Source organism: Cheilinus undulatus, linkage group 2, assembly GCF_018320785.1.
Source record: "Cheilinus undulatus linkage group 2, ASM1832078v1, whole genome shotgun sequence".
Lineage (NCBI taxonomy): Eukaryota > Metazoa > Chordata > Actinopteri > Labriformes > Labridae > Cheilinus > Cheilinus undulatus.
The window spans coordinates 35,529,130-35,547,359 of NC_054866.1; the positions used below are offsets into that span (position 1 = coordinate 35,529,130).

General features: G+C 38.5%; 1 protein-coding gene across 1 annotated transcript; it reads left to right on the plus strand.

The window, feature by feature from the left end:
• The first annotated feature begins 2,787 nt into the window (after positions 1-2,787).
• Positions 2,788-12,799, plus strand: LOC121518517 (extracellular calcium-sensing receptor-like). The gene is made up of 11 exons (XM_041800869.1): positions 2,788-2,873; positions 9,125-9,284; positions 9,416-9,719; positions 9,859-9,945; positions 10,023-10,130; positions 10,257-10,423; positions 10,586-11,063; positions 11,168-11,398; positions 11,501-11,624; positions 11,724-12,196; positions 12,275-12,799. Exons 2-11 carry the CDS (start codon positions 9,160-9,162, stop codon positions 12,713-12,715), a joined length of 2,538 nt encoding a protein of 845 aa, XP_041656803.1. The 5' UTR covers positions 2,788-2,873; positions 9,125-9,159; the 3' UTR covers positions 12,716-12,799.
• Positions 12,800-18,230: the final 5,431 nt, after the last annotated feature.

Here is an 18,230-nt window from a genome sequence, read left to right on the forward strand (position 1 = left end):
TTTTTATCAGTTACTGTTATGATATCCCTTCATTTCCTTTTCAATCCATAACAAGTTCCCTTTTCGATGGTAAAGTTTATGTTAAAATTTTTGATCCACCTTTAAAAGCAGCCCTGCATCCAAACAGGAAGTCAGTCACCCTTAGTTTAAGACAGTACATTTAAACAATCTTCAGCAATGTGTCCTTTGTGTTTTTTTTATTCCCATGAAAATGTTTATAGCCTATTTATATCGATCCAAACCAATATATGCCCAAAACACTTTTACTGTGACATTACAGTCCTTTGTGACTTTTGAGTATCTCGTTTCAGAACATTAGTATGCTGCTACAATTGCCACTACTTTTGTGCATTCAAATCCAAAGTTCTTTGATCGGTTGGGGTCTACGCAGGCCATTCAAGTATTTCCACAACAACTACCTTTTTATATTTCCCCTTCTTTATGCGTCACAATAGACCAGCATGATGTGAAGAAAATGCGATGTGCATTGGCACTGTTCAAAATCACAATGATGACAGTGCTTGGGATGAATAAGCAAGAACATACAAAGTGTGGATATTGGATTCTGTCTTTCTGCTTTTACAAGGTGTTCTACATTGGCAGGCCTCAAACTATGAACTGCATTCAAAAACTGCCTTATATTACATACCCATGGATTTTTAAACCATGTGCATTGATTTAAAATCATTGTGCATGGTTTTGCATCAACAAAAAGTGTTTGCATGCTGTATTTCCTTGCTCATTTCTTCTGTCTTGTCACAATTAAGTCGTAACCAGATACTCTGGGAGTATGATTGCTAGCTGAAGCTTCATCTGATTGACTTATGTATCCAAGGCTCCATCTGACTGGTGAAACGATGCATGCTAAAGGAATACATGGCATGTTAATTGTGTTTTTTTTTTCTAAATTCAGACTTTGTATTGAGTTGGTGCAGATTTTCATATTGCACTAAGGACAAAAATTCAGTTTATATCTCAGCTTTATTCACTATGAAGAGATAAAGGTCTTCACCAAATTGCTGCGGTAAAGCTTGAAGTAGATTCTTTTCTAGTAATTGAGTTTATGCCTGGGTGATTAATTTAATCTGTCATTTCTCCCAATACTTAATTTTTAAGAGCATCTATTCTGAATTTTTGAAATCCAGAATTATTTTGAATGACAGGAAATACACATTTATATTAACAATAGACACTTTCTCAACAAACATAAATGCTTATCAGCAGGCCTGCACACAAAATTGGACCCAGAGAGTGGGCCCTCCTCAGTTGTGATTAACTGATGATATCATTGCACGTTTGTTGGATCATTAGCATTGGAGCTAGCATCCTGGCTAACATTTTCTTTATTTTGGTGCTGAAAAGTATGTCAAGCTCTTATTGGGCTCTGATGTTGAAATTCTTCATTCGTGACATTTTTTAACCCGTTTCTCCCACTGTTTCCTTCATTTATGCCACTTTTTCAATTTTAACTCATTTTTGCCACTCTTAAACACCTTCTCACTACTTTATCTGGCCATTTTTGCAATATTTTTTGTCACTTTTTGTATTGCAGTAACCAATTTTTCCCTCCTTTATCTTATCTGTGCCTCTTTAAACCCATTTTTTTTGTGGGGGGGGGGGGTTGAAGCCAGCATAAAGTTTAAATACATCTCCTGGAAATCATATTAAGTTTAATGCATTTTAAAATATTTTGGGTGGTTGAATAATACATCCTGTTTCATTTTTACTTTAGTTATGTGTAACCTTAAACATAATACCACCAAAAACAATAAGAATATTGATTATGATTTAAAAAAATGCGATTTCTCACACATCTCAACAAAAAAAAATGTTGCTCCTTAAGTTCTGCCTAGTTTTCTGAGTTCAGACACTCTACAAGGAGAACTACTGTTGCCAGCTCAATTCCATGATCTGATTAATTTGGTTCTTACTTTTATGGGACATAGATTGACTGGTAAATGAAGAACTATGACTCTGCAAGAAGAGGGGATACAGTCTCTGGCACCCTCCAAACCTTGGCAGAAGCTTCTGTCACAAGGCAAAAACCTGGCAGAACATTTCAGGCCATGAGAATGTGCTTGACTTCCTGCCAAGGATTTGGGCACTGCTTTTACTCAGATTAAGTTTCTCAACACCGGAAATATCCCCTCAGGATACCCAAGGGGACATGGTTTTAAGCACTCTCCACTTCAACAGAACACATGTTGATGGGAACACTCACAGTGCCTTTAAGGTGATAGCTGTAATATTGTTGGGCATGAAGCAAGAAAATGGAGGTTGCCGTATAAAATTGGTAAATTACTGCACTTTTAAAGATCCAGTGATGTCTAAGAGCTTGTCCTGAACTGAACTGAGCATTGTGATACCCAAATGGTCTGACATATTAGCAACCCAGGATGCTCTTGACTATGAAGGACCTCCAATTGGCACTGAATTGGCAAGTCAACCAAGACCTTATCATGCTACAAGCTCTCAGGGACTCAGAGATCAGGTTGTATTGCATCAACTGTTGGTGTTTTAACTTCATGAAGTTACTTTTACAGAATCTATTGGTAAGCTTCTACTAGACCATCCTATTCTGTGGAGGGTTTAACTGCAGAGCTCTTGAATGAATTGTGCTAAACTGTATAACAATTTCTTTGTCCAGGTCATCAATTCTGCTCTTGTTTCACCCTCAAACCACAGCTAGTCCTTCCTCCTCTTCTTAAATTATATAATAGAAGCATGATAGGTCTGTCTTGATTGACCTGTCACTCCAGTATCATCCAAAGGTCCAAGACAGTGAATGACAACAAAGATTGGCAAGAATGACCAGCATTTAAAGTATTACATCACTCAGCATTTACTAGAAAGTTGCGAGAGTACCAAATGAGGTAAGTTCTTTCTGTTTTTCTGGATAGTAGCTGCTCAGTGCTTTGTAAATGCAGTCCATTTACCATGACTCAACTTTTAGATTGTTTTTCCACATCCAACAGTGGCGAAGCCTCTCTTGTAAGCTAACCCATGAAGTCTTGTCTTGTGGACTTGGAGAGCCCTTAAAATCATGTTGCCTCGTGTGGAATATTGCCAGTGTATGCGATACATAATATGAGTCATTCTGTCCTCGCATCATTGAAATGAGATCAGTGCCTTCATGCTTGGCAGGAATTCAAGCACATTCTTAGTGGAAGCTGGGCACTGCCAGGTTTATGCCTTGTAACTTATTCTTCTGCCAAGGTTTGATAATACCCTGTATTATAGTCTCAGGATTGCATCTCTACTTTTTGTAGAGCAAAGGCGTTTGATCTAATGGTCAATCTACATTCTATCAGTGTTCATAAGCATTATGTGAAGATTAAATAAATAGAACCGTAGGAACCAGCGGCCAAGATGTGCCCTCCTTGCAGCATGCATAGACTGATTGAAATAGTAAAGAGCAAGAAAATTAGACACCTGAAAAGAATTTAAAGAAGTCACAGTGGTCAGTTAGGGTGATTCAGACATCTTATTTGCATGAAAGTAGGCACATGCTCAGAATATAGACAGGCTGAGGACATCTCATGATTTTATACGAATATATATTTCTCCTTGAGTAGTTCACAGGTGTTAAAATCAAAATTACGTCACAGATATTGATATTCACTCCCATTAAGTTTTCTGACTGTCTGCAGGCATATAGGGATGTAACAATATCGTGTAGTACAATCAGTAAGCATGCAAATGATGACTAACTCAATTTAACACACATATGTATTGGAATACTCCTTTCTGAGCAGGAGAACAAAAAGTGTACAGATACAGAAAAACATTGATGATCCACACAGTATATATTTATATTTTTTTATTACAGTGTTAATTTATTTCAGTAAATTATCAGAAAATAGGGAAACTTTAACATACAGAAATTTAAAGTGCTTAAAAGAACTGAAAACAAAGCATTTATAATATCAAGAGCATCAAAAATAAGTCATTGAGCAAAAATAAGACATTAAAACACAAAGAAAAAAAGACAAGGTCAAAAAAACATTATTATAATTTGTTGAGATTTGTCATAAGTTGTTAAATACCATTGAAACAGCAAAACAGTCACCTGCAATGTAGATTAAAAAATTACATCAAATAAAATATTGGGAATGAATAGTAAAGTTAGAAAACAAGAACAAGTTTTGAAGGCAAACACGTCTGCAAATTTATATAAAATAGTAATATACAAGGCAGCATGTTGTTATTAAATCTTTATTTTCCCGTCACATGCATGCTCTGATTAAAATTGTGATTTTTCAGTGTTCTTTGAATGCTGCTTCAATTTTTATTGACATTTGACAGAGGGCTTGACTCCCACATGCTTTCCAACACCAAACTTGCAGTGATCTCCCAGTAAGTCCGTAGGAAAGTCTACAGATATTCGGACTCACAGATAGTGAGAAATCTACTTTCGATAAGTCTGCATTAGAGCCCTCACAGGCTTGTCGATTTCACAGTGGGTGGCACAGTGACACTTGCCTCAAATCTGTTAGTTTGAAGTTTGGGATTCAGCCATTTTAACTAGACGTCCTCCTCCACTGCAGGTGAGGTTGCAGTGGGTTTTGTTGCCAAGGAAACAAGCACTGTTGTCCTTCTGGCCTAAATCTTAATGCTCAGCCCACCTGTAAAAATGTTTAATTGTTTATGAAATGGAATACAGTTTTTTTTTTAATTGAGTGATGCAGGGGAGATTAGAACGGACTGAGCATAATTATGAAACCAACTGTAATGCAGAAGGATATGATTCTATGTTGAGGGGAAAAAGAAACACCTAATTAACTTACTAAATTGAAAGTAAATATATAAATATTTAAAAAAGAGAAGATAAGAAAAACATTTCAGGAGGAATTTACTATAAAATGAAATAGATAATAGGGAAAAAGTGAGTTATAACACTGGTGTGGCCATATGTTGCTGCATATTATGTAGAAATATCAGTTATGATAATAATAATAATAATAATTTCAATTAATACAATAATGATCAAGCTACTATATTAAAATATAGTAGTTTTTATATTGACAATGGTTTTAATGAGGATAAAAAATGATTGTAGTAGTAATGATGACAATAATATATAACTGTAATTAATTTAGAGTATGTAACTATTATCATTTACTACCATTTCAACACCCTTGAGAGGTTATCATTATCAAACATTATTTAAGCGATATAATGCTGATATGAATGATATAATAGTGATGTTATATAAATACAATATACATAATAATTACATAAATAAGGAATGGAATACAATTGAAAGAGATTACTAATTATGACCTGAAAAGGCAAACAAGACCAGCAGCATTAAGCAACAGCAGGATACAGAAACAGCCTGGTCATACATTTTTTTCAAAGCAAACCTCAGGGAAGACCCTGAATGATTTGAAGGGATTATATGTCCTATCTGGTCAAGGAATGCCCCAGGGTCCTCAGAAGGAGTTGGAAAGTGTCACTGGGGAGAGGAGTATCTTGGTTGACTTGCTCAGCCTGCTACCATGAAAAGAAAAACAAACAAAAGAAGTAATTAAAAAAAACATCCTTATCAATGCTGGCTTAATTGTTCTTTTAAACTTTAATGGTATCAGCCATAATTTTCACAGTCAGTGCATCTGTAGTTACAGTAATATTCTGACACTGACATTTTCTGATCCTTACTTCTTACTACTCTTACTTGTTTTTCTTCCTGCTTTTGTTTGTCAGACTTATTTTGTGTTTCCATCTAAAGATGTCCTATCTGCTTGCCTGGAAGTCCCAGTGGCTTCTAACTCAGCGAACATTCTCTTGTTGACTAGTTCATGTTTTTACTTCTCCGTTCAGTCATGCCATTCTCACCACTCCTTCTATGTGGATGTGTGTCAGCCTGTTTCTGTTTTTTGTGTGTCAGTCAGGGGAATAAATTACCTTGAATCACATCTCCCTGTGAGGAATACTTGGACACAGTTGCAATCTTCGTAATATTCACTTATAATCAGCTTGTTTTCAGAGACGGTAAGGGGGACACCTATCCCTTGAGAGCCTCATATCCTCTGAGTTCATGATTTTGTGAAAAGGCTGACTTACCAGAAAAGGAAATCACTGTTTCATAACACTAAAGTTTCTATCCTAAGGCCCTTCTGTCCTCGTGTCTGAGTGTCACAAAGGGACATATTAAGTGAATAAGGAGACCTACATGACCTGAGGCGTGACAACACGTAGAAAAATGTTCTTTGCTACACTCTGTACTGCTGTGTTTTGTAGCCTGTGGGCCTAGTCTCACTAATGATGTGCACAAAACCATAACAGCTTATTATGTTCACTACATTAAACCTGATTAACCCCTCAGAAAGAAATTTAATTCAAAAATATGAAGAGTAGACCAGAATCTGACAGTTTGTTCTGAAAATTAAATATTAAAAGCCCCTGTGAGGAGATTTAAGTTGGTAATAAAACAAAATGAAATTAAAATGGATGTCTCGTTATGATCTACTAAAACACACTAGACCATCAGTGGCAATTGATGATTGCTAAACTTACTTTAAATGCCTTTAATGTCTGCTGCAGGGAAGGTTTCAAATAAGATAAGGCAATCAGGCTGTTCAAAAATGCATTTTTTTAAAACATTTTCCACAATGAGACTCACAGTGAGTGATATGGTTGGGTGTTAAAAGCAAGCAGAATGAGTTTTTCCTGTAAGGATATATTACATGTATAGGGCAATATGAGCAAACAGATAGGGTATACTACTTTATCCACTTGGGAGCCAGCATTAGCATTAGCCAAAAGGTCCCCCTGCATTCAAAATATAATTTATGATTTATTCACTCATTCAGTCATTCATTTGAAAACAGACAATGTAAAAGTTTACCCATGGCAGTTTCGTCGGCAGCCTCTTTACCTGATGTCATCAACATCTTGGAATTGAACATATCACTAAATGTTTGATAGTAGAAACAAGATAAAATCAGACAACTAGATAACAAGAGCAGGCAACAACTTACATCTTATGTCATCTGATGATACAGCTTTGATGACAAGGGGTAAGTACAGCATCAATGTTGACATTGTTGGTTTTCAATAAACCATCCGGCTCTTTTTATAGATGACAGGGTGCTGACTCTTAGTTGACTGATGTACTGAATTTCACCAATGAGATGCTCTGAAGGAAAAGACAACATGGCCAAATGTGTAGGTGCATCACAAAAAAATAGAATATCATAGAAAACTTCATTTTACATCAGAAAATTAAATTTATGTTCTGTTTGTTTAAGATTAACCTCATAGATAGTAAAACATTTTAAGACTTATTTTGGCAAGAGTAAGATGAGAAACACCAGACAAGCTGAAGACTTGTCTGTATTGCTAAATTGAGCCGAGTGTCTTGATTCTTGAAATTTCCATGTTTATTTAGCATTAAACTTGTACATACCACTTCATTGCTGCTAGGCTGTGTAGTGTGTCCAGCTCTGCTGGCAATGACCAAGTTGAGCACTAGGAGTCAGCGTCAAGCCACTACTAGGCACCTAGTTAGCTTAGCTAGCATGCAGAAAGAAACACACCCTTAATGTCCATCAAATATAATTTAATGGACACTGTGAATTTCAGGCTCCCGTTGTAAATAGATAGATATAGTTTGATAACACTTATGCTTTTGTTTTGATAGTGGACAAACAGAAGTGAGGCACTTTTTATTGAAGAGCTTTTGACAGCTTTGAGGTGAATAGTCAAAGCACAACAATTCAAACACAAATATGGATATCATCAATGCTCAATTTTTGGCATTTTCCAAGGCAAGATAATAAGCTCTGTTGAGTGACAAAAGTAGAGGAAAATCAAGAAAATCTTCTTTTCTGGCATTGCTGATGCTTGGTCATCTACCTCTTTCACTGGTCCTCGCCCATCTCAGCATGAGTAAAAGATACTGGTATTCAGGCATACAGGGCATTTTCGCAGTGGGTACACTTTGGGTCTGGTATGATTTGAACTTTTTTTATTGTCTTATTTTCTCGTTCACCTCTGTCCTCGAGAGAGTCACTGAAAGAGACAATAAATTTCATTTTACTTGTCTATGTCATTTCAATTCAGCTTTCTAGTAGTTTGGAGGACAAAGGAGGACAAAGTTGTCCTTTTCAACCAGGGTAGAGGGCCAGTTTGCACCAAAAGATACCAGGTTCAAATTTTCTCCCCAGTCCAGCGCTGGTCTCAGGGTAATGATAACATAACGATGAATGCTGAGTCTCCACTGTTTACGTCATCTAACACTACAATGTACTACAAGTTTATACATGCACTTCCCAGTCAACTGCATTATGATTTATAACTCTTCTTGTTTATAACTATGACCAGTTCATCTTTTCCTTCTCACTCTGTTCCTCACTGTAGGTATTAGGTGAGTGTGTCTGTAAGCACCTCTCTGTATGATTGTGTTTGAAAGCTCTGTAACTGAGTTAAGTAGTCCCCTAGTGACACTAGCCTCCTGCCTGCCTCATCACATCACTGCAGGATGCATTAGGCCTAGTCAGGCATGACAATGCCACATGACACAGCTCATGTCTTCCTCCATTATGGTCAAGTGCTCATTCCAGTGACTTGTTTTTGTTTTTACTTAACTTTGAAACTGCAGGCTCGTTTTCCATCGATCAGAAGCCCAGGGGAGATAGAGATATTCAGTATATAAAGGCTAAAGGGGCATCTTCTCTTATACTGAAGACTGACTAGCTTTTCTGTGCAGCATAACTGATAGGATGCAGACAGTTCAAAGAGTGGCATAAGCTTGGATTATGAATGTGGTTTTACCTTATAAAAATCAGCTTAGAGTGATGCAGAGATGTGCTTCAATAATTGTTTTAAAAGATTTTTCTTTGCAGACTGAATGCTCCGCCTAAAGAGGAACTGTTTAATGTGGTTTACTTCTTGCTTTTTACTTATCACATGCTCTATCAGTGTATATGATTCTTGTTTGGCTCATATTCTGCAGTTTGTATGATCTATCTAATCGTCTTCATCTTGAATGCAACTGTATTGACAAACATTTATTTAGTTAGTTGAACTAAGAAAGAGATGAGTCACTTTTGGACAAGTTCTTCATGTGTATTTTTGAGCCTCTTATGGTGCGCCATTTTTCCAAACAACTCCCACCAAGACTTGAGTCAACAATGTGAAATTATCCCAGGCTCGATGCCCCTTCCTGTGCTGGAAAAAAGAGGGGATATCACCTTGGGGGGTCTCTTCTCTCTACATGACACAGTAGTAGAGCCAAGTCTATCCTTCACTTCTAAGCCACCAACAACACAGTGCACCAGGTAAGCTGTTTTCTGAGCAGCAGGTAGGCAGCAATGTTCCATGATCAATATTAAAAGTTTAAATCTTTAAATGCTTAAATTGTGTTGAAATTTAATTCATCAAGCTTTTTCTCTATCCATTCTTCTTCTAGATTTAACTTTCGGACATTTCGCTGGATGCAAACTATGATCTTTGCCATTGAGGAGATCAACAGGGAAGGCAAACTACTCCCCAACATCACACTGGGTTATAAAATCTATGATTCTTGCAGTACACCTCATCAGGCTTTGAAGGCAGCCACGGAGTTAATGGGAAGTGAGAAAGGTTCAGGGGTCAAGGGAGTGACTCATGTTAACGGTACATGCCGTGGTATGGTACCAGCAGTGATCGGAGATGGAGGCTCTACACAGTCGCTTGTGGTGGCTCGTTTCTTGGGAGTTTTCCAGGTACCACAGGTGAGTGTAAAAGCTGCTTTAGAGGTATAGATTGCTGTGGACTTTGCATGTTTAGGAGGATTAAAATCAATCGTTTGCATGCTTGTTTCTTAGATCAATGGACAGCACATGTAATTAAACTGAATATCTTTCCATCCAGGTTAGTTATTTCTCCAGCTGTGCTTGCCTCAGTGACAAAAATCAGTTCCCTGCATTTTTAAGGACCATGCCAAGTGACTTTTTTCAGGTAAGTAGAGATGAATTAGACTTCCAATAGACACTGTGAAGAACCTTCTATCACTGTTTGCATCTGTCCACTTTTAGGTAGATGCACTTGTACAACTTGTCCGTCATTTTGGCTGGACATGGGTGGGTGTAATTGCAGGAGATGACGCCTATGGCCGTGGTGGGGCAAATATTTTCGTGGACAAGGTAGACCACAGTCCTTTGAATGAAGAATGACATTTTGTTTGTCTTTTCTAATATATAACTGATTGAAAATATAAATATAAATTAAGAAGAGTACGCTGAAATGCATCTCATCTATCTGTCTTTCAGGTCAGGGAGCTCGGTGCTTGTATTGCTCTGCATGAGATCATCCCAAAGAACCGAGCACAGACTGCCATTTCATCTATCATTTCAAAGATCCGCTCCTCTGGGACTCGGGTGATTCTTGTATTTGCTGTGGAACAAGATGCAGCAGCTTTGTTTGATGAAGCACTCAGGCATGATATTTATATCTAGATTCCTTCCCTTCATATTTATATAATGATTTAAATCCTGTATCAACATTTGCTTCTGTAAACTTTTTACTGGTTTGAATCTCTGATGTTTTTGGTCCCAGAAGTTGTTTAACAAAATATCATCGACTTATTTCTTGAATTTAGAGAGGGGCTCACTGGTATACAGTGGCTAGCAAGTGAGGCCTGGAGCACAGCTGCAGTCCTCTCGACGCCTAAAAAGTACCATCATGTCCTCCAGGGTTCAATGGGGTTCGCCATTCGGCGAGCAGTCATCCCAGGCTTGCGAGACTTTCTGCTTCGCTTGCACCCACTGAACCCAGATGCCTTTAATGATCCGTTCTTGATACCCTTTTGGGAGGAGGTGTTTCAGTGTAGCCTGGGAGTACGTGCTGAGGGTCAGGAACACAATGATGAGGGTAAACCTCTGTGCTCTGGAGAGGAAGAGCTGGGGAATGTGACCAACATCTATTCAGATGTGTCACAGCTAAGGATTTCCTACAACGTTTATAAAGCTGTGTATGCTGTTGTCCATGCACTTAAAGCAATGAGAAGCTGTGTGGAAGGAAAAGGGCCATTTCCTCTGAAGGCCTGTCCTGACTTAGACAATTTACATCCATGGCAGGTAAGATCCTAAATGTTCACCACTTCCCTCTCGAATTGAGAATTGTTGAGCTAAAGTGATGTGGAAATGCTAAAGTATAATCATTTATACTTTCTTCCCGTTAGCTTCTTCATTACATAAAGCAGGTGGACTACATGAATTCATTTGGTGATGAAATCAAGTTTGATGAGAATGGTGACCCTGCAGCCATGTATGACCTTGTTAACTGGCAGCTGAGACCAAACGGGGAAATGGAATTTGCCACTATTGGCACATTTGATGAGTCGACTGTCATTGGAGAACAAAAACTCCAGATCCAAGAGCAGAACATCATGTGGAATGGCAACCAAACCAAAGTAGGGATCTCAAAAGAATAACCCTGCTGTGACTGGCACTGTTCTTGCTTACATCTTCATTATGTTGTGACCAGTGTAGTATGCGTTTCCTGTTTTGTTCAGGTCCCTTTGTCAGTATGCAGCAGCATCTGTCCCCCAGGTACACGAAAGGCAATTAGACCTTACTTCCCTATTTGCTGCCATGATTGTGTGGTGTGTACAGCTGGGGAGATTAGCAATCAGACAGGTGAGGAAAGGCGACCACATTATGTTTGAGAATCTGACCTTCACTGATTTTGGAAAAGCAACAGTACAGCCTTAAAAGACAGTTTTTCTTTCCCTTTAGATGCTATAGAGTGTGCACGCTGCCTCCCAGAGTTCTGGTCTAACGAAGAGAGGACATCTTGCATCCCCAAACAAGTGGAGTTCCTCTCCTATAGTGACACCATGGGCATCACCCTTATGGCTATTTCCCTCATAGGCTCCTTCTGCACATGTGTTGTGGTTTTTATATTCTCCTGTCACCGAAACACCCCTATTGTCAGAGCAAACAACTCAGAGCTGAGCTTTCTGTTGCTCTTCTCCTTGACTCTATGCTTCCTGTGTTCTCTGACCTTCATCGGCAGGCCCTCTGAGTGGTCCTGCATGCTGAGACACACTGCATTCGGGATCACATTTGTCCTTTGTATTTCCTGTATTCTTGGGAAAACTATAGTTGTGCTGATGGCCTTCAGGGCTACACTCCCCGGCAGTAGTGTGATAAAATGGTTTGGGACTGCGCAGCAAAAGGTGATCATCACTCTTTGCACACTGGTCCAGGTAAGAATGTTCAAGAATTTTGAATAGTTAGCTATAATCAAAAAAATGAATGAGTCAAATAAATGCCTTGTATTCTAGGTCATCATCTGTACAGCCTGGCTGTGTGTTGCTCCACCAACTCCACACAAGCTCATGCCTCCAAAGAGCGCTGTACTTATTCTCCTGTGCAACGAAGGTTCGCCTGTAGCCTTTGCTCTGGTCCTGGGCTACATCGGCCTCTTGGCTTGCCTCTGCCTCCTCTTGGCCTTCCTCGCAAGAAAGCTCCCAGATAACTTCAATGAGGCCAGACTCATCACCTTCAGCATGCTTATTTTTTGTGCTGTGTGGGTAGCTTTCGTTCCCGCCTACATCAGCTCTCCAGGGAAGTACTCCACAGTCACAGAGGTGTTTGCAATCCTGGCCTCCAGTTATGGACTTCTGGGCTGCATCTTTGCCCCAAAGTGCTACATAATCTTACTAAGGCCAGAGAAGAACACAAGGAAACACCTCATGTCTAAAGGTTTTTCTAACAGATTTTAGGACACCACCAGTATCTCATGTTTTCTATGGACTTCTTTTGTTGTTCTAGCAAAGATCAATAAAAAAGATGCATGTCTTTACTAAACTCAGCTCACTTTAAATTGTGATATTTGTAAAAAAAACAAAACAAAAAAACATGTTATAGATGTTGGTCCTTGAAAATGAACTCTGTTTTTACCACCAGATGGTAGTAGTGTGCTTCTTGGGCTGCCTTCTTTCATTAGTCATGTGCAATCGGGGAATACAACCATGCAGTCACACAGATTATTCTTTTATTCTTATTCTTTCCTTTAATGTTATTCTTACCCACACTTTCCCCATTCTGTTTGTTTATTGGCCACTTATGGGAGTTTGTTACCAGATTCATGCAGTAGTTCTACTTCAGCTTTATTAAATTAAAAGTTAGGTAGAAAGAAGGACAGGCAGTTTAAACAAATCACAATACTGAAACAATGTTTGAAACAGAAGTAAGGTTATCTTGAGAACTCCAGCATCTGTTACAAGACTTCAAAAATATTATACAGTGAAATGATTAGTGAAAAACAAAATTAACCAAACTCCTCTTGAATTAAATGGTTTTATTGTTCCAGCAACATGATACTGCTTTGACGTCCTCAGAACGTGAAGGACAGCTAAATGCAAGATCTGAATGAGATTTGGCAGCAGTGTCCATGCTGATTTGGCTCTGAGATAGAATGATGAGGCCCAAGGTCTCTGAGGTATGCTGTGGAAATCCCAGCTGTCATTGGTTAATTAAATCCTCATACTCCAGAGGCCTTTACATACAAACATCACGCCTGGCTGTTCCCTACAATAACAAACCGAAACGTCACACATTTTTCCCTCTTCTGCTCTTCACAGCTGTGTTCAGCCCAACATTGATTATACTGCAGTGATTGATCTGTTGTTCCTCCAAAGGTAGAGAAATAAATTGGGAGATGGAGAGGCGTCACGTCTCTTGACGTCCATCGGGGACAGATTGAAGGCAGAGGTGTTATGAGGATGCAGATGGACAGCATTGTTTTATGGACACAATACTTTGCTATTTACATTTATTTCTAACCTTCATTCTTCTTAACCTTTGCATTTTCAACACATCTGTCCTCTGTGTTGGCAGAAAGACAGCACTTTGCTCTTAAAAGCACATAGCACCTCCTCATTGCAAAAAGTAAGCCTTAACAACACTATTTATAGAGCCTATAAATGAGTCATCTCCTTTTAAATGGAATAACATGAAGAAGACAAATACAGTGGGTTTTTTTTCTATAAAATGAATAGCCAATAAAAATCAAAGGTGCATGGAGAAAAAAGGGCTCTTAAAAACAAATGAAAAGCGTGAGTTTGGGAATAAATCAAGAGTTCAAAAGAAATCCTTAGTAGACACGATATACTTAAGGTTTACCCACAGTGTACTGATAAACATGGGAATAGGGTTGTAACAATCTCAAAATTTTAACTTTAATATCACACTACTTATACCATGATTTGATACTACTGCAAAAAATCTACATGTATTAGGGAAAAACACCGAAATTTGAAACTTATTATTGAAGATAGTTGCGAACAGATGTAGGCACAGTTAAAGTTTAACTCAGCAAACTGTTAACCCAGGAACAAAAGCACTAACCTGGATGGCAACAAAACAGCATCTTTTTTTGCAATGTCTGTAGATTTTAGTTCTTAAGAAGCCATGATGACCTCAAAAATTCAAAGTATCACATAACTGTATGGAAAAACCAGAAGTAAGAGATACTTTTTAAGTATAATTTCCGAGTGCACAGGAGGTGGTATGCCCTCTCTTTGTCTGTGATCCATCTTACCGTAAAAGTTCAGGGTTTGGATTTTTCCCCTTTCTCGGGTAAAAAATAAACTGTGTTAACCCAGCATACATTTATTGTTGGAACAGCTCCTCTTTGAGTTAGTTACACAATGACATCTTTCACAGACTTTCTTTCTCTTCCCTCCATTGCCAGTGTTAAATATGATAAAGTGAAGTTAAAAAGAGAAAACATTAACAAATAACACATTTCTTTGGAGGTAAAGGTTTGGATATTTTTTATTAACTTCCATGTTATTAGATTAATTTAAAATGTATGCAATTAGTTAATGATTATCAGATGTGTGCCCTGCTCCAGGAGCAAACTCCTACACACCATGTGTTACCACCTTATTTGTGCAATAAAGACAGTGTGCAGGAGTATGCTTGCAATTTTTGATATACAGTATCTGTCTTTCAAAATGGAAGCAGTTATTTTAAAGTTAATTTACCCCACCTTTCTATCCAGTTAATGTAAACCCTGCTCTGTACCCATTGGCAATCAAGGTACAGTTGAAACCAGAAGTTTACATACACTATATAAAAAGGCACATAAACTTTTTTTTCTCACCGTAAATAACATCATCAGATTAAACCTTTCCTGTTTTTGGTCAATTAGGATTACCAAAATTATTTCTATTTGCTAAATGCCAGAATAATGAGAAAAGGATTTTTTTTAGACAATTTTTATTACTTTTTTCAAAGTCAGAAGTTTACATACACTAAGATTACTATGCCTATAAACAATTTGGGAAAGCCCAGATGATGATGTCATGTCTTTGGAAGCCTCTGATAGGTTGGCATAGAATAACTGTGTATTCTGTGCTATAAAATCGATCTGATCTGTTGCTTCTATGAGTTGGATTTTTAACTGTTGCCCTGACAAGAAGTAACTTTTAATGGCACGTTCTGAAGGGATATTTTGACATCAGTAATCTCCAGACTTTGTTGAATATGTACAGAATTAAACAACAGAAAAATACATTTGAAATATTTTGTCAAATGGACAGTGACCCCAAGCATACTGCCAAACTGGTTACAAAGTGGCTTAAGGATAACAAAGTCAATGTTTTGGAGTGGCTATCACAAAGCCCTGATCTCAATCCCATTGAAAATTTATGGGCAGAGCTGAAAAGGCATGTGCGAGCAAGGCGGCCTACAAACTTGGCTCAGTTACACCAGTTCTGCCAGGAGGAATAGGCCAAAATTCCTGCAAACTATTGTGAGAAGCTTGTGGAAGCATATCCAAAACATTTGACCCAAGTCATACAGTTTAAACGCAATGCTACCAAATACTAATGTAATGTATGTAAACTTCTGACTCTCAAGAAAATAATAAAAAAAATGTCTAAAAAAATGATCTCTTCTATTATTTTGGCATTTAGCAAATAGAAATAATTTTGGTAATCCTAATTGACCAAAAACAGGAAAAGTTTAATCTAATTTAATGTTAGACGGTGAGAAAAAAAGTTTATGTGCCTTTTTATATAGTGTATGTAAACTTCTGGTTTCAACTGTATATCCTTGACTGCTAGACAGTGTTTGCCTCTGAGGATGGATGTGAATTTCTCAGCAGTGGCCAGCATTCAGCATTGAACAACTTATTCTAAGGGGTGGGGGACTTTTTTTCTTTATTTGATAGAACAGCTGAAGAAAGACAGGACAGGAGAGAGTGGGGGAAGAGACCAGGAACCAGACCTGTGACCACGGGGTTGAGGACTATAGTTTCTGCATATGGGTGCCTACTCTACCAACTAAGCTAACCCTAACCCACATTAAGCAGATTCCATTTCTGTGTGTCGTTTATATGTCTACAAAGTCAACAATGTCATTTCTTTATCCAAATTTCCAAAGGTAGCGATGTTCTGCTTTTGACTCTCAATGAGGCAGCAGCCACTATGTTTGAAAAATGAAGTCATCCCCACCCTAATAGCTGTCTAGAATAGATTAGAATAGAAAACTATATTAGTAGTCTTGTGGTAGATGCAATTATGAGTTGTACTAGGGTAGATAGAAGGGGGATGTAGGGCATCAGCCAAGTCTGGTTGGGGTGATTGCTAATCCAAATCAGGGCACCTCAGCCTAGCACTGCTTCCCCCACACACTAAGCCGGGGTTGGCTGAATGTGGCGTTGCTCTTTGTGCTGCAATGGCCATGTTGTAGGTTAGGTAAGAAAGAGAATGTTGGCATGGTGGGTGGTGAGAGCTAGCATGGACGGGGACAGCTCTGGGACACTTGGAGATCACTGTTGAGCCCTCTGGAGGTGTCGTGGGACTAACTGAATGAAACACTGGTGAAGGGGGTTCCAACTTGACAACTTGAACTGTTGGCTTCTTGCAAATAGGAGGCAAGTAAGGATTTAACTGGGTTAAGTACTTCTTCACTGAGCTCTTTTCCTTTCTATAGAGCACAGGTATCTTATTTTTACTTCATATTTCATATTTCAGATGGGAACCTCCAAGTTAAATTGTTGATTTTTACAGCAGAAATAAACATGTTTACAGTGTGGTACAAAAAAACAGTTATTGGATTAAATAAGGATATTGATTGAGGAATTATTAGAGGCATGGTTGGTATAGCTGCATGTCAGTGTTTTGAGTACAGTGGAGTGGTGTGTAAGGAGGCTTCAGACTTGCCTTATTGCTCCCTTTTTGTCTGGTACAAGGTTGATCTAAAGTTTAAGTTTGAGACTTCAATCCATCTATCAATCCATCCATCTTGCTCTGCTTATCTGGGGCCAGGTCACGATGGTAGCAGGCTGAGCATATCAACCCAGACAGCAAAACTTTCTGACTCCTTCTGGGGGATCTCTGAGCACTCCAGAACCAGACAGGATCTATAATCCCTCCAGTGCATTCTGGGTCCTCCCCGAGGTCAACTCCCAGCTGGAGGTGTCCGTAAGACCTCAAAAGGGAAGCATCCAGGAGTCATTGTGATCAGATGATCGAACCACCTCCTCTGGCTCCTCTCAATGCAAAGGAGCAGTAGTTCTACTCATAGTTCCTTCAGGATGCCTGAACTCCTCAGGCTATCTCCAAGGCTGAGCCCAGACACTCTCCGCAGAAAACTCATTTCAGTTTCCACAGTCTTATTCTTCTGGTCATTACCCTGAGTCCATGACCGTAGTTGAGGTTTGGGAGGTAGATTGACACTGTGTTTTTTATATGGTGGCTACCCCGATTTAAAAGCCCCCTTAAGTAACCAAATGGCTGATGTCTCTAGCGTTTTATTCAGAATTTTGTACAGTCTATAGTCACAGTTCAAACATAGACAGTGGCTAACACTCACTTCAGCTGTCTGAGCCCATTTAATCTGATTTCAGTTCAGGGGCATAAAGTTTGAAGAAATAGTATTATAATACAGATTAGTAAAAAGTAAGGTGTCCTTTTCTTTGTCTGCATTTGTTGGTCCTATATTCTCTGCTTCTGATGTTTTTTTGTTTTTTTTTTTTCAATCACACATGGGTGTTTACCTCAGCAAAGACAGAGGATACAAAATAATGTCATGGATGTGAAGTAATGAAATGATAACTTGGTGTGAAATGAAGTGCAAGCACTGATTAGACCAAGATACAGGGAGGATTTCATCACACAAACACCTTTCTAGTAAATTCAACAGAAATATTGTAAGTGTAATTCAATGCAGCCTACAGCGGTTACTTTATTTGACAATTTCAACGGTGTTGCTTTGATTGAAAAA